General features: G+C 47.7%; 1 protein-coding gene across 2 annotated transcripts; it reads left to right on the top strand.

Annotated features, from left to right (window-relative positions):
* The first annotated feature begins 2,096 nt into the window (after positions 1 to 2,096).
* LOC123104171 (transcription factor TGA2) lies at positions 2,097 to 11,038 on the top strand. 2 transcript variants are annotated; one of them, XM_044525933.1, is made up of 11 exons: positions 2,097 to 2,768; positions 4,039 to 4,145; positions 5,432 to 5,484; positions 5,614 to 5,856; positions 6,095 to 6,139; positions 6,264 to 6,323; positions 6,523 to 6,600; positions 6,690 to 6,774; positions 6,877 to 7,151; positions 9,429 to 9,674; positions 10,386 to 11,038. In XM_044525933.1, exons 1-11 carry the CDS (start codon positions 2,587 to 2,589, stop codon positions 10,569 to 10,571), a joined length of 1,560 nt encoding a protein of 519 aa, XP_044381868.1. In that variant the 5' UTR covers positions 2,097 to 2,586; the 3' UTR covers positions 10,572 to 11,038. The 2 variants fall into 2 exon arrangements, with proteins under 2 accessions (XP_044381868.1, XP_044381869.1); XM_044525934.1 differs by having other exon boundaries at positions 2,101 to 2,768; positions 6,880 to 7,151.
* Positions 11,039 to 12,457: the final 1,419 nt, after the last annotated feature.

Genomic DNA, 12,457 nt, shown 5'->3' with positions numbered 1-12,457 from the left:
AGAAACTTTATTGATATACATGTTTGACATTTGTGTCTAGGTGAAGCGCAAATCCAATAGTGATTATGACCTCTTGTGAGGAATATGACAAATCGGTCAACTAGACTGACAATACATCGTCTAACAATTGAAAAAAATCTAGAGTGTGGAAGATATTCTTTAATTACTAGTTGCTATATATATGCAGATTGGATTTTACCGAGAAACTTAATTGAGTACATGTTTGACCTTTGCGTCTAGTGAAGTGTAAAACCCAAAAGTGACTATGAACTCTTGCCTGAAATATGACAAATCGATCAAAGAGAATGACAACACATCGTCTAAAGAGTTGCACGCAGTTTATAACATGATCACCACCGTACCTATGCTTGGACATAGTATCGGCAACCGCCCGCCTAATCGCATCGTAACAAATACTGAAGTTGAAGCAAGTTGACACGCAACAATATAAACTACGATTGTCTGAAGTTTTCTTTTCATAGAAAAAAGTAATTTTTGACATAGCCACATATTGACCAAGATGAAGCACCCACATTCACAAAAGAAGGTCTCCCCACTTAGCTCTCTTTAAACCCAGGACCCAAGATTCATAAAACACAATCAATTCCCCAAAATCTATGGTATGTATGCAACTTGGAAATGATATTATCTTTGACCAAAATTCAGAACCAACAATCTAGCATCGTAAATAGCTTTGTCGTACTCATTTCGCCATAATATGCCAGCATCCTCGATCGATCTCTCGGTTGTATACTGATTATGTACTGCTGGAAATGATATTATCTTTGACCAAAATTCAGAAACAACAATCTAGCATCGTAAATGGCTTTGTCGTATTCATTTCGCAATAATATGCCAGCATCCTTGATCGATCACTCGGTTGCGTACTGATTATGCACTGCTGGAAATGATATTATCTTTGACCAAAATTCAGGACCAACAATCTAGCATCGTAAATAGCTTTGTCGTATTCATTTCACAATAATATGCCAGCATCCTCGATCGATCGCTTGGTTGCGTACTGATTATCTTTAATTGCAAAGATTCAAGAGAAACTTTATTGATATACACGTTTGACCTTTGTGTCTAGGTGAAGCGCAAATCCAATAGTGGGTACGACCTCTTGCGCGAAATATGACAAATCGATCAACCGGATTGACAACACATCGTCTAAGAATTGAAAAAAAAAGATCTAGAGTGTGGAAGATATTCTTTAATTACTAGTTGCTATATGCAGATTGGATTTTTCCGAGAAACTTAATTGAGTACATGTTTGACCTTTGCGTCTAGTGAATCACAAAACCCAAAATCGACTATGAACTCTTGCGCGAAATATGACAAATCGATCAAACGGACTGACAACACGTCGTCTAAAAAGTTGCGCGCAGTTTATAACATGATCACCGCCTATGCTTGGACATAGTACCACCAACCGCCCGCCTAATCGCATTGTAACAAATACTGAAGTTGAAGCAAGTTGACACGCAACAATATAACATAGGATCGCGTGGAAGTTTTCTTTTCGTAGAAATTGTAATTTTTGACATAGCCACATTGACCAAGGTGAAGCACCCACATTCACAAAAAGAAGTTCTCCCCACAAAGCTCTCTTTAAAATCCAGGACCCAAGTTTCATATAACACAATCAATTCCCAAAAATATATGGTATGTATGCAACTTGACAATATTAATAGCTAAGTAGAGGTCTTCATTTCGGGCTAATTAGTATCTGCGTGGTCGAAAAAAGCAACAAAGTTTGCTACACCATAGTAGCATGTCACGCGGAGAGATCGATGTACCGAAATGGGCGGAAACGAAACGATTTGGGCGCAAAAACGTGTAGTGGAGAAACAAAGCTAAAAGTGGCAACTCAATTGTGCAGTTGTGTTTCACCTGCCCCCCTCCCCGTGGAGAGACCAGAGAGAGCTAGCCATGGTTTTTTTTGTTGTTGTTGCGGGGGGTGGTTAAAGCAAAGCAAAGAAGGGAGAGGAAGAGAGGGAGAAAAGCGGGGTGTTTGCAAGCGCGCCATTAGTTGCAAGAGGGCATGGAGCCGAACAGAAAGTCTGTTTCGCCATTAATGGCCTCTCAGCCCTTCTGGAACCCATAGACGACCCACAGTCAGTCCCACACACACACACAAGACACAAGCAAGCAAAAGGAGATACTACATGTAGACAAGAGCGTCATTAGAGAGAGGCGAAGGGGGGAGGAGAACTGGTAGTGGTTTGTTGGCAAAGCAGTGGCTAGCTAGGCTCCAAGGCGCCATCACGAGCTAGGCTCCCCGGATAGATAGAGAGATAGAGAGATAGATAGATCGACCGAGGTCATGCCGGGCGCCCGGCCGGCTGCGGGGTAGTTTGCTGGTGCGGAGAAGATAGCTTGCTAGGTGTAGATAGATACAGAGGTGGTGCCTTGGCAGCTAGCCCCCCCTAGAGTCAAACCCAGCCGTATTTAGGTCTCGGCCCGGCCGGAGATATACATACGTAGACGCAGACACAGAGAAAGAAAGAGAGAGAGAGGAAGCTGTAGCCCCCTCCCTGTGTGCGTGTGTTTCTTCCGTCGTCGGCGGAGTCTGTCTCCCTCGAGATGATGATGAGTGAAGGCCAGGGACAGCAGCAACAGCAGGAGATCATCACCCAGCAACATCAGCAACAGCAACAGCCGCTGGAGATGGACATCACCTTCGGGATGAGCAGCCATCAACATCACCATGCCCCTCCCTCCTCGTCCTCCTCCTCCTCCATGCACGCCGCCGCCGCGAGCTTCATGTACGGTTCTCAATTCACTTGAATCCAATTCAATTTTTAATTTGCTTCCCCCGTCTGTTCTCGCGTGCCTTTGATCTATTCGTTTTGATCTGGAATTCGATTGAATTTATGTTTTCCAAGTTTTCTCTGATTCTTTCTTCACTTGTTCTTTAATTTGCTTGTTGATTTGTGTGGTTCTTGTACATAATTGATGATCTTGCCCGTCTTAATTGGTTTCCATCTTTGTTTCTTTCCTTTTGTTTCCTGATAAACATGAAGTATGATAGAAAGGCTAGGGAACCTGTCTTCTTCTACTGAATTTTTTCATCCATGTCCATCCGCTCCGCCTTTCTTTGCCAATGTAAACTCGGAAAGTCAAGTGATGATTCTTAGATTAGTCACATGCATGGTTGTGATATGACAGATCCGAGTACTTTGACAAATTTATCGCTTCTTTATTTCATTGTATTTTACTCCAAGAGGAGGAGAAATTCTAGACGATGCGCGAAACAAGTTTCGGTTCTAAATCGGCGCCTCTTTTCAATATTTCGGTGCAGATAGTTGAATTGTTGCGTTCTCATAATTGGTGCCGGATCGCTGTATTGTCAGGGCTTGTTAATTCGGTTCAGATAGTTGAATTGTTGTGGAAATTAACAACCCACTAGTCTTCCCTTTGGACATTAGGTACACTAATTAGCACTAATTGTTTTCCAAATGACAGCAAGAACACTTGCAATTAATTAATTGGTTAGGACAAAATATTATTTATACATAGTACTAAGTGCCAAACATACATACACTCTATACATGCACTAGCAATACATACATCTAGTAGTATGCACTACCAGTCCATGCATAATTTTCAATGAGCATATCTTGCACACAAGAAATTCCGGGGCCAGCCATGCCATGCAAGCACATTTCCTGGGCTGCCAAATAAATGCCGCCTGCTACTCCTACTAGTGGTAGTGCTGCAAGGCTAGAGAAGATTCCACAACACCCTCCAGTTCCCACTCCTCCTGCGGCGCGCGCAGAGCGGAGAGGAGGAGGGGCTGGAGTTGGACCAGGCCACAATAATAGCATCACACATTCATAGGCTAGCTCATGGCAGCAGCGCGCGCGCATGATTTCATGATGATGTGCGTGTGGTTACTAGCTGGTTCCTCAAACCCCGTGCTTGCATGCATGCATGCTTCAGCTCATCGATCACCTGTTTCTTTTCACCGCCCATATTACTGAATACTGATATATATTCTTATGAGTTTGTGTTGCACCACAACCATGCATGCAGGAGCGGCAAGGAGGCATCAGGCGCGTATGACCAACTGGGGGAGCTGGACCAGGCCCTGTTCATGTACCTCGACCACGGCCACGCCTCCACGCAGCAGGAGCAGCGCCGTAAGTGCACGCACGAAATCTTTGCGGGAAAACGGGGTCAATTTCAGTTTCTTTTTGCAGTTTTGCAGGGGTTAAATGCAGGTGTTTTTCGTGTAGTGTTATGATGATGAAGTGACGGTTAAAGTTGATTGGCGCTTTCTTAATTTGTGCGCTTAATCGGGAGCGGTAGTTAATGGGGGGGCGGTGTAGGTAAGGCTCAGAAACTGATGTGTCAACTTTGGCACATCACATATACAGTAAGTATATTCCATGAAAAAGAAAAGGACTTTGGCGCATATAGGAAGAGGAATATAGATGTGATGGGTGTGGACTGTAGAGAGACAGAGATGCCGCCCAGCGATTAGCTCTGATCTGGTGCATGCAGAAAATCTTTTTCCGGAGTTTTAGGGAAAACGATCGTATGGCCGGCCGGCCGGCCTGCGGCAGATTCTCAGGCAGGTACCCCATTTCGACCAGGATCGATCTGCCGCTGCAAATCTGCGGTGCCCGGCCTGCCATCGGCGAGGACCATGTGGTGTGCTGTGGAGAGAATCCCTCCAAGAACACATATGCTTTGCTTTGCTCGCTTGCTCAAAGTCGTCCATGGAACCCAACAAAACTCTCTCTCATCTCCCCTTTCTCTCTCCTCCGTTGCGGTTTGGGCGGTCGGACCGTGAGTGCGACATGTAACAGACGCCGCTCAATCATTTCGCGGCGAGCGCGGGCCGCGACGGGGCTGCCGCATGCCGCATGTGGCCGCGGCAGCGGGGCGCAGACACATGCACGCAGAGGGGGTGATCTCCGCCTCCGGACTCCACCACCACCGCTGCGCCTGCAATGGCGTGCGTCCGCATCTGTGGCGTTTGTTTGACCCGATCCGAGCCCTATCCACTCCCCGGCCCGCTTCTCTTCCGGTTCGGGCGCAGGAAAGCAGCATGCATGCCTAAGCTGTGCCTGTGCGCATCCCTCCTGCCCCGGCCCCGCTCCGCTGCCCCGTATCTCCCCGTACCCCAGTGCCCAGCCCAGCTTTCTCGTGTGTCGCGCGCCAGGACGGCCGGCCAGACCACCAGCTCGTACCGCCAGAGCGCCACTGCCAGTGCCAGCGATCTCGCTGCCGCTGTACGCGCCTGCCATGATTATTTTGTTCCTGTCCGCACGAGAACGTACGTCAGCAACCTCCACAGCTCCAGTGGCGGGCGAGCGAGCTCCTGTATATGTGAAGCATCAACCTCTAGCTAGCTAGCAAGCTCGGTTCCTTCCATCAGCTCACTCATTTGCCCCTCTCTTCATCTTGTTCATGGATGCAGAGACCCTCAACATCTTCCCCTCCCAGCCGATGCACGTGGAGCCATCACCAAAGGTGCGTAATACGCCACAACTCCATCCATCTCACATCCTATTACCTGCTCATGATTGGTTTTGTTGTTGATGTTTGGCCCCTTGTTTAACATCCTTTTGTCGTTGTGGTTGTGGTGTGATTGGCGTGCAGGGGGAGCTTGGCCTAGTCCTGTCGCCAGCGCCCGTGGGGTCGAAGATGCCGTCGCCGGACCACCATCACCACCAGCAGCAGCAGCAGGCGGCCGCGGCGGCCATGGAGGAGTTGGCGGCGGGGAGCAGGAGGCAGCAGCAGGAGCACCACCTCCACCTGCAGCACCAGCAACAACAACCCGCCTTCGCCACCGCCGAGTCCGCAGGGGTCAGCAACAACAAGGATGTCAAGCCGCTGACAAAGGTGAGTCTGGCCAGATTAACTAACCCAACAACAAGGATGTCAAGCCGCTGACAAAGCCGAATTAACAACAAGGAGAGCAGCTACACTATCAGTTAACCTCACCTAATTAACTAACCCAACTGTCTGTAGCTAGCCAGATTTGTTGTTAATTCGGCTGCCGGCCCCGTGTCATATCGTTGTTTTAATTGACTGATGATATATGTTAATATGTTATTGATCTCCTTTGGCGTGGTTGCAGAAGGAGCACAAGAGGGGCTTATCCACCGGCGAACGCGACCCAAAAGTAACAACTAACTAAACTTGTTCCTTCATGAAAAATCAAAGCATAGGGAGTGCTACTAGCTAGTGTTTCTTTCTGTAGTTGTGTTGGACATGCAACTCAATTTCTGGTAATTGACGAAATGCAGACGCTGAGGAGGCTAGCCCAGAACAGGGAGGCGGCAAGGAAGAGCAGGCTGAGGAAGAAGGTGAGTGAGTCAAGGAACAGTTTTATAACACCCAAATGGCAAGAACACGAGTGGCAGAAAAGGCAAAATATTTATGCTAGTATACTAGATGAAAAACGAACCTTAATTAGTTAACATTCCAATTCTTCTCTCTATGATCAATGCCGGCCTCATTTTGCACAATGCTGATTAATTACTGTTAAATTTCTCTATTCAACAGGCCTATATCCAGCAGCTCGAGTCCAGCAGGATCAGGCTGGCTCAGATCGAGCAAGAACTCCACAGCGCAAGAGCTCAGGTACGTTTGTTTGCAAGGAAAATCAAAGCCGATCTCTCCTCACTTTCTGCCCAATCTGTACGCACATTCATGTGTGTATGTGTGTACAGGGAGTGCTCTACCCCGGCAGCAGCCTCCTCGCCGAGCAAGGCATCGCCGGAAAAGGTCTCGGCGGCATCGACGGCCTCAGCTCAGGTACCCCACGCATCCATCCATCCCCATCTCCATCTTGATCAATCCAGAACTTCAGATGCATGTCGTCGCGCTACTACTAATTCGCGCGAAACAATTGGCCAGCAGAGGCGGCGATGTTCGACGTGGAGTACGCGCGGTGGCAGGAGGAGCACAACCGGCTGATGTACGAGCTGCGGGCGGCGCTGCAGCAGCACCTGCCGGAGGGGGAGCTGCAGATGTACGTGGAGAGCTGCCTGGCGCACCACGACGAGGTGCTGGCCATCAAGGACGCCGTCATCAAGGGCGACGTCTTCCACCTCATCTCCGGCGTCTGGAGGAGCCCCGCCGAGCGCTGCTTCCTCTGGCTCGGCGGCTTCCGCCCCTCCGAGGTCATCAAGGTACTCGTCTCTCTCTTCACATGGCGCGCGTTTCTTTCTTCAGATCGGATTAGCCCTAGCCCTAGATCTAGCTAGTGTCGGTCGCAGTCACCACCTCGGTTTGCAGCATCTCTTGCCGGCCTAACATCATGGCGTGAATTTCCTTGCTTTTTGTGGAAACATAAATAAGACATATTAAAGTGGGTGTCCTTCTCAACATCTGAAAAATGTTTATCTGTAATTTTCTGGAACCAAAAATACTTTGTTCTTAGACCACCTATGAATATGATGTGTGGTTGCAAGGACGCACATAGTACACACCATAGTTAAATCCTTCCATAGTACCTCAGTTTTCATTGAGTTCGCTAGCTAGCTACAAAGGTTTATTTTGAACATGTATAATTGTACCAAATCCCTTGCTTAAAAAAGAAGTATAGTTCACTGAATCCTTAAAAAGAAGCATAGTTCACTGAAACCATCGTACCCTTTTAATTTTTTCTAATTGAGATACATTTTGCTTTCTATTTAAGGTAAAAAGGCAAATGGTTTCAGTTCAACTAAAAAAGGCAAGGGATTTGAACTTTTGTCAAATAGTAATTCAGGAATAACAGCATCTTTGAACGCTGACCATTTAAATTTAGAACCAAATGAGCCATTTTGACCATTTAATCCTTGTATGATTATATAAAATTTGGTTATAAAAATATTTGAGATATTTTTTGTTGTGAATCTAATGGTACAAATTAAGAAAAAAGAAAACAACATCCTATATATTCGTAAATAGCTACAACCCTCTACCAAATTTTTTTAAGCATGCATGCAGTCATGCCACATCAGCACCTATGCATGTTAATCAAAAATCATAAGTTACATTTGTTTCCATGCAATCCACCACCTAATTTTTCAAGCATGTCCCTACATCAGCACATATGCATGGCAATCATAAGTTACACTTTTTTGTTTAACCATACCACATTAGCAAGCCTTGCATGTCACTCATAAATTATATATTTTTAATTAATTTTATTATTGCCATATACGGTATATGTGTTAGATACTTGGAGCATAACTTCGCAGTTCGTGGTTCACATTTTTTATACAGAAAATGATATTCTGCTAACTTAATGTGAATCAAGAACACTCTTGCATTTGTTTTAGTTTTTTCCAGCACCTATTAATACAATTATTTTAACAAGGTTCCCGTGGCAATGACATCTAGTATTATTAATTAGTGGTCAAATATAGAGAGGTTTTCATACACGCTTCCTAGGAAAATCATGTACTCGTACCTTTTTTTTTGCGGGAATTATGAGCGTACTCTTTACTTGGAACAAAGGCAGTGCATGTTTGTTCAAGTTCTTCTACCTTTCTGGCTTTGCCCATTCTCAATTGTTACAAAATTTTATAGAACTTCACCACCCAATTAAATCTTCAAATCACTGAGTTTGAAAAGATGGTCTGAAATGTGGGCAAATTTATTTATTTGCAAAATATTTGAGTGATTTACCATAAAAATAGATGAACATTAGTGTGATTGGAGAGTTGCAGTGGAGATGCATGAGTCAATCTAATTCTTGTTTCATGAGGGGAAAAAAATACTACTCCAGGTTTTTGCTGAAATTTTTCTATAAGTTATGGCCTATACTCAGCAGGTGTTTGATAAGATTTGCGACATGCATGCATACACCAAAACCAAACGCTGCATATGTTTTAGAGAGACCACGTGACACATGTGGTAAGCAATTCAAACAATTCTCAAAAAAAAAAACATGTCTGAGAGAGACTTGGTCGTGTAGGTAGGTATAGAGCTAGCCATGCATGCATGTCTCGCGGCATTCAAGTCGTGCAAGAGGAGTCGGTACTCGGTATGGTGAACTCGCCTTGCCTGCATAGTCCGACCATCATCATGCGCATTTCGGCGCCGGGTGACGCGAGCCTGCAAGAATCCTCTCGTTTTCAGCAGCTAGGGGCCTAGGTAAGGGGGAGGGAACCTGCCATGGATCCGGGCCGGCCGGGCGATTCCCTCCCGCCGCGCGCATTGAAGAGCTTAGCCAGCCGGCCCTCGATCCCCGCTGCGCCGCGCAGGCAGGCATGCCCCGCCGTCTCCGCGGCGCGTGCGGCGGGCACGATCGATGGCTCGCGACGCACTCTGGGGCAGTATTAAATGGCGTCTCCTTCTGTGCTTCCTCCTGTTTGTGGAAATGCCATGCATATCGACTCGATCTAACTGTAACTGAATTATTCTCTTATGCTGATCGATCTCTTATCTTGATTTAATTCGGGTGGTGGTGGTGGCAGATGGTGCTTTCGCACGTGGACCCGCTGACGGAGCAGCAGATCGTGGCGGTGTACGGGCTGCAGCAGTCGGCGGTGCAGACGGAGGAGGCGCTGAGCCAGGGCCTGGACACCCTCTACCAGGCGCTCTCCGACACCATCGTCTCCGACGCGCTCACCTGCTGCTCCACCCCCAACGTCTCCAACTACATGGGCCAGATGGGCCTCGCCGTCCACAAGCTCACCACCCTCGAAGGCTTCGTCAGACAGGTCACCATCGCTTTCCATCACTCTTCATATTACTTTGCATTTCATGTCGCTCTAGTGTTTCTGTTAGAGCTGCGTGCGACCCATCCATCGATCGAGTCAAATATACATACATATTCCTTGATTAGTTGACAGGGTACAACCGATGGTTCACCTAATTAATTTAGATCGGTCGAGACTGCGTTTGATTAGATTAATTAGTCAGCGCGCAGGCGGCTAGATTATACTATCACTGACAGTCCAGATGCATGTATATATATGTGTGTGTATGGATTAGGTTCCGAACTTTAGAAAAGCACCCGACTGTGGCCATCCCGAAAATGGACACTGAGGTAGTAGTTAGGATCGACACGAGTGATTAGCTAACAAACACTAGTAGGATCTACTAGCTAATTAGTTCACCGACCTCTTGATTTCCTTGTTGGGTATAGTAGGTGCACGCATTGTTTAGGCCGCCCTTCACCTGCTCTCTCATGGATTCCACAAACAGAACCACACGCATCATATGATATGCTTACTGTTAATTAAGGCCACCTGCCGTCGCATGTACACATACTGTAATTAATCAACTGCTGCTGGCTGATCCTGGCGTGACGATGGCAGAACGTCAAATGCTGTCAACTCATCAGTAATATGTATGCCTTGCTTCTGCATGTGCCGTTTGTGTATGCTTTGATCTGGCACTGATCGTCGTTGTTTCATGGATGGGTGCAGGCGGAGAAGCTGAGGCAGCAGATGCTCCACCGGCTGCACCAGGTGCTGACGGCGCGGCAGATGGCGCGGTCGCTGCTAGCCGTCTCCGACTACTTCCACCGCCTCCGCGTGCTCAGCTCCTTCTGGGTCAACCGCAACAGGATGGCGCCGCAGGACCAGCAGCTGGAGGCCGCCCCTCACACCTAAGCTCTTAATCTCACCGATCCACCACCATGCGTGCGTGCATCTCGCTCATATCCTATGCATGCATGCGTGCGTGCGTGCATGTCTCTGAGAAAGTTGAAGGAAGCGCGCGGTGACCGTGCAAGCTTTATATTAGCAGTGGAGAGGGGGAGACAGCGTACCAGACCTGAATGATAACCCTCTAACAAAGAATGTCCTACCGTGTGTCTTGGATTTGGATTAATTAGTACTCCCTCCGTTCCTAAATACTTGTCTTTCTAGAGATTTCAACAAGTGACTACATACGGCGCAAAATGAGTGAATCTATACTTTAAAATATGTCTACATACATCCGTATTTGAGTCCATTTAAAATGCCTAGAAAGACAAGTATTTGGGAACGGAGGGAGTAGCTAGATAGTATGGTCCATCGACTCATGTACTCGTGGCTGATCGACCTGAATTGATTAGCTTGTCTTGCCTCCGGTTGAATGTGGTTCGACTCTCCATCATATCCAGCGTTTACCGGTTCGTTGTCGGTGTGGCACGAGTGAGATTTCTCGTGGACTATGTACTCACATTCTTGCAGGCGCCATCATGGAGCTCGGGTACCTTCGGGCTGCACCGTCGGCGTCATCGGGCAAGCTTGGACCCTGGCTCAAAGCTTCTTGGGCTCTAACGTGGGACGCTCTAGTTTGCCTCCAACCTTTTACACGTGATCTGTTTGTCACCTTTTTCGGTCCTTGTTGTTCGCAAGCAGGATGGGTGCTCCTCCGTCCGGAGCAAGAGGGAGGTGGGCACTCTCCGTTGACATGCATCTTCATGTGTGCGGTGCGATGATGTCCGGTGCTTTTCCACGGAGACGTGGTTTCTCTCTTGTCAGTAGTCTCGAGTGCTTCTTTTTGGGGTGCGACTGTGCTCATGCTCGACATCGAGTTGGCGGCTTCCGGTGGGGCACATGTGCTTTGCTTTGTGTGTGTGTGTGTGTGTTACTTCCTTCGTCCGAAAAAGCTCGGGACGAGCTTTTTCGGACGAAGGGAGTACATGGTTTTCTCACCATCTTGCATCAGTTTTGTGTTTGGCTTTATGTATAAACTTGGACGAAAGCATGTTGCGATTTTACTGGTTCATGATCCCGATATGGCACTATTTGTGGAGGGTGGCTGGATGAAAGCCGCCTTCTTGGCAATTCGTTTGCTTGCAAGACAACGTTAGTCATCCATCGAGCAAAAGGGGGTGCCCGTTTAGTCAACCTATGTGTCAAGGCCCGATGTATAAGGTATACAAGCCTGGCTGTACTAGACCATATAAGAAGCTGAGATTAGCACGTGAACACATTGTCATAACCGGCACGCCGGCTTAAATTTGGGCCGGTCGCCGCGCAGCCGTTTCATCTGGCGCACTACAGCCGTTCAAAAAGTATACCCCCGATCTTGGCCCTCCTTGTTGACTCGTCACTTTCCTCCCGACCCCCCCCCCCCCCTCCTGCCCGCTGCTGCCCTACGCGACTCTGCCTCCATGTGCAGCTCCGTGAGGGCACCGGACGCCGGCCGCTCGCACCCCAACGCCTCGCTGCCCCTCCACTGCTTGCCGGAGAACCTTCCCCCGCTAGTCAATTTCAGTTGGAGCTCCGTGCCAGCCACCAGTAAATGCCTTTGAATGGATGTAGCAAAAAACATCGCCCGCACTAGCAAATCCAACAACGATTGCAACAAAAACGGCTGCCGCCATCGCGGGGTCGCAGCTCCGCCATGTTGTATGTAGCAAAATCATTCGCCGGTAGTAGCAAAATCCGAGGGCAGTTGCAGCAAAAAACAAATCACCACCGGCACGGGGTCGCAACTCCGTTGCAACACGGCCGTCACTGGATAAAAAGCGATGCTATTGAAAAAAGATGTTGGTTTCAGCAAA

This window comes from Triticum aestivum, chromosome 5A (assembly GCF_018294505.1).
Source record: "Triticum aestivum cultivar Chinese Spring chromosome 5A, IWGSC CS RefSeq v2.1, whole genome shotgun sequence".
Taxonomy (NCBI): domain Eukaryota; kingdom Viridiplantae; phylum Streptophyta; class Magnoliopsida; order Poales; family Poaceae; genus Triticum; species Triticum aestivum.
The sequence above is the reverse complement of the archived record's forward strand: the minus strand, read 5'-3'. Positions and strand labels throughout refer to the sequence as shown.

Bases quoted from the DNA above. Each gene is read 5' to 3' on its own strand.
- LOC123104171 (XM_044525933.1), top strand. From the start codon at position 2,587: ATGATGATGAGTGAAGGCCAGGGACAGCAGCAACAGCAGGAGATCATC. The intron at 2,769-4,038 runs GTACGGTTCTCA...CCATGCATGCAG, and splicing joins GCCGCCGCCGCGAGCTTCAT to GAGCGGCAAGGAGGCATCAG. The intron at 4,146-5,431 runs GTAAGTGCACGC...TCATGGATGCAG, and splicing joins CACGCAGCAGGAGCAGCGCC to AGACCCTCAACATCTTCCCC.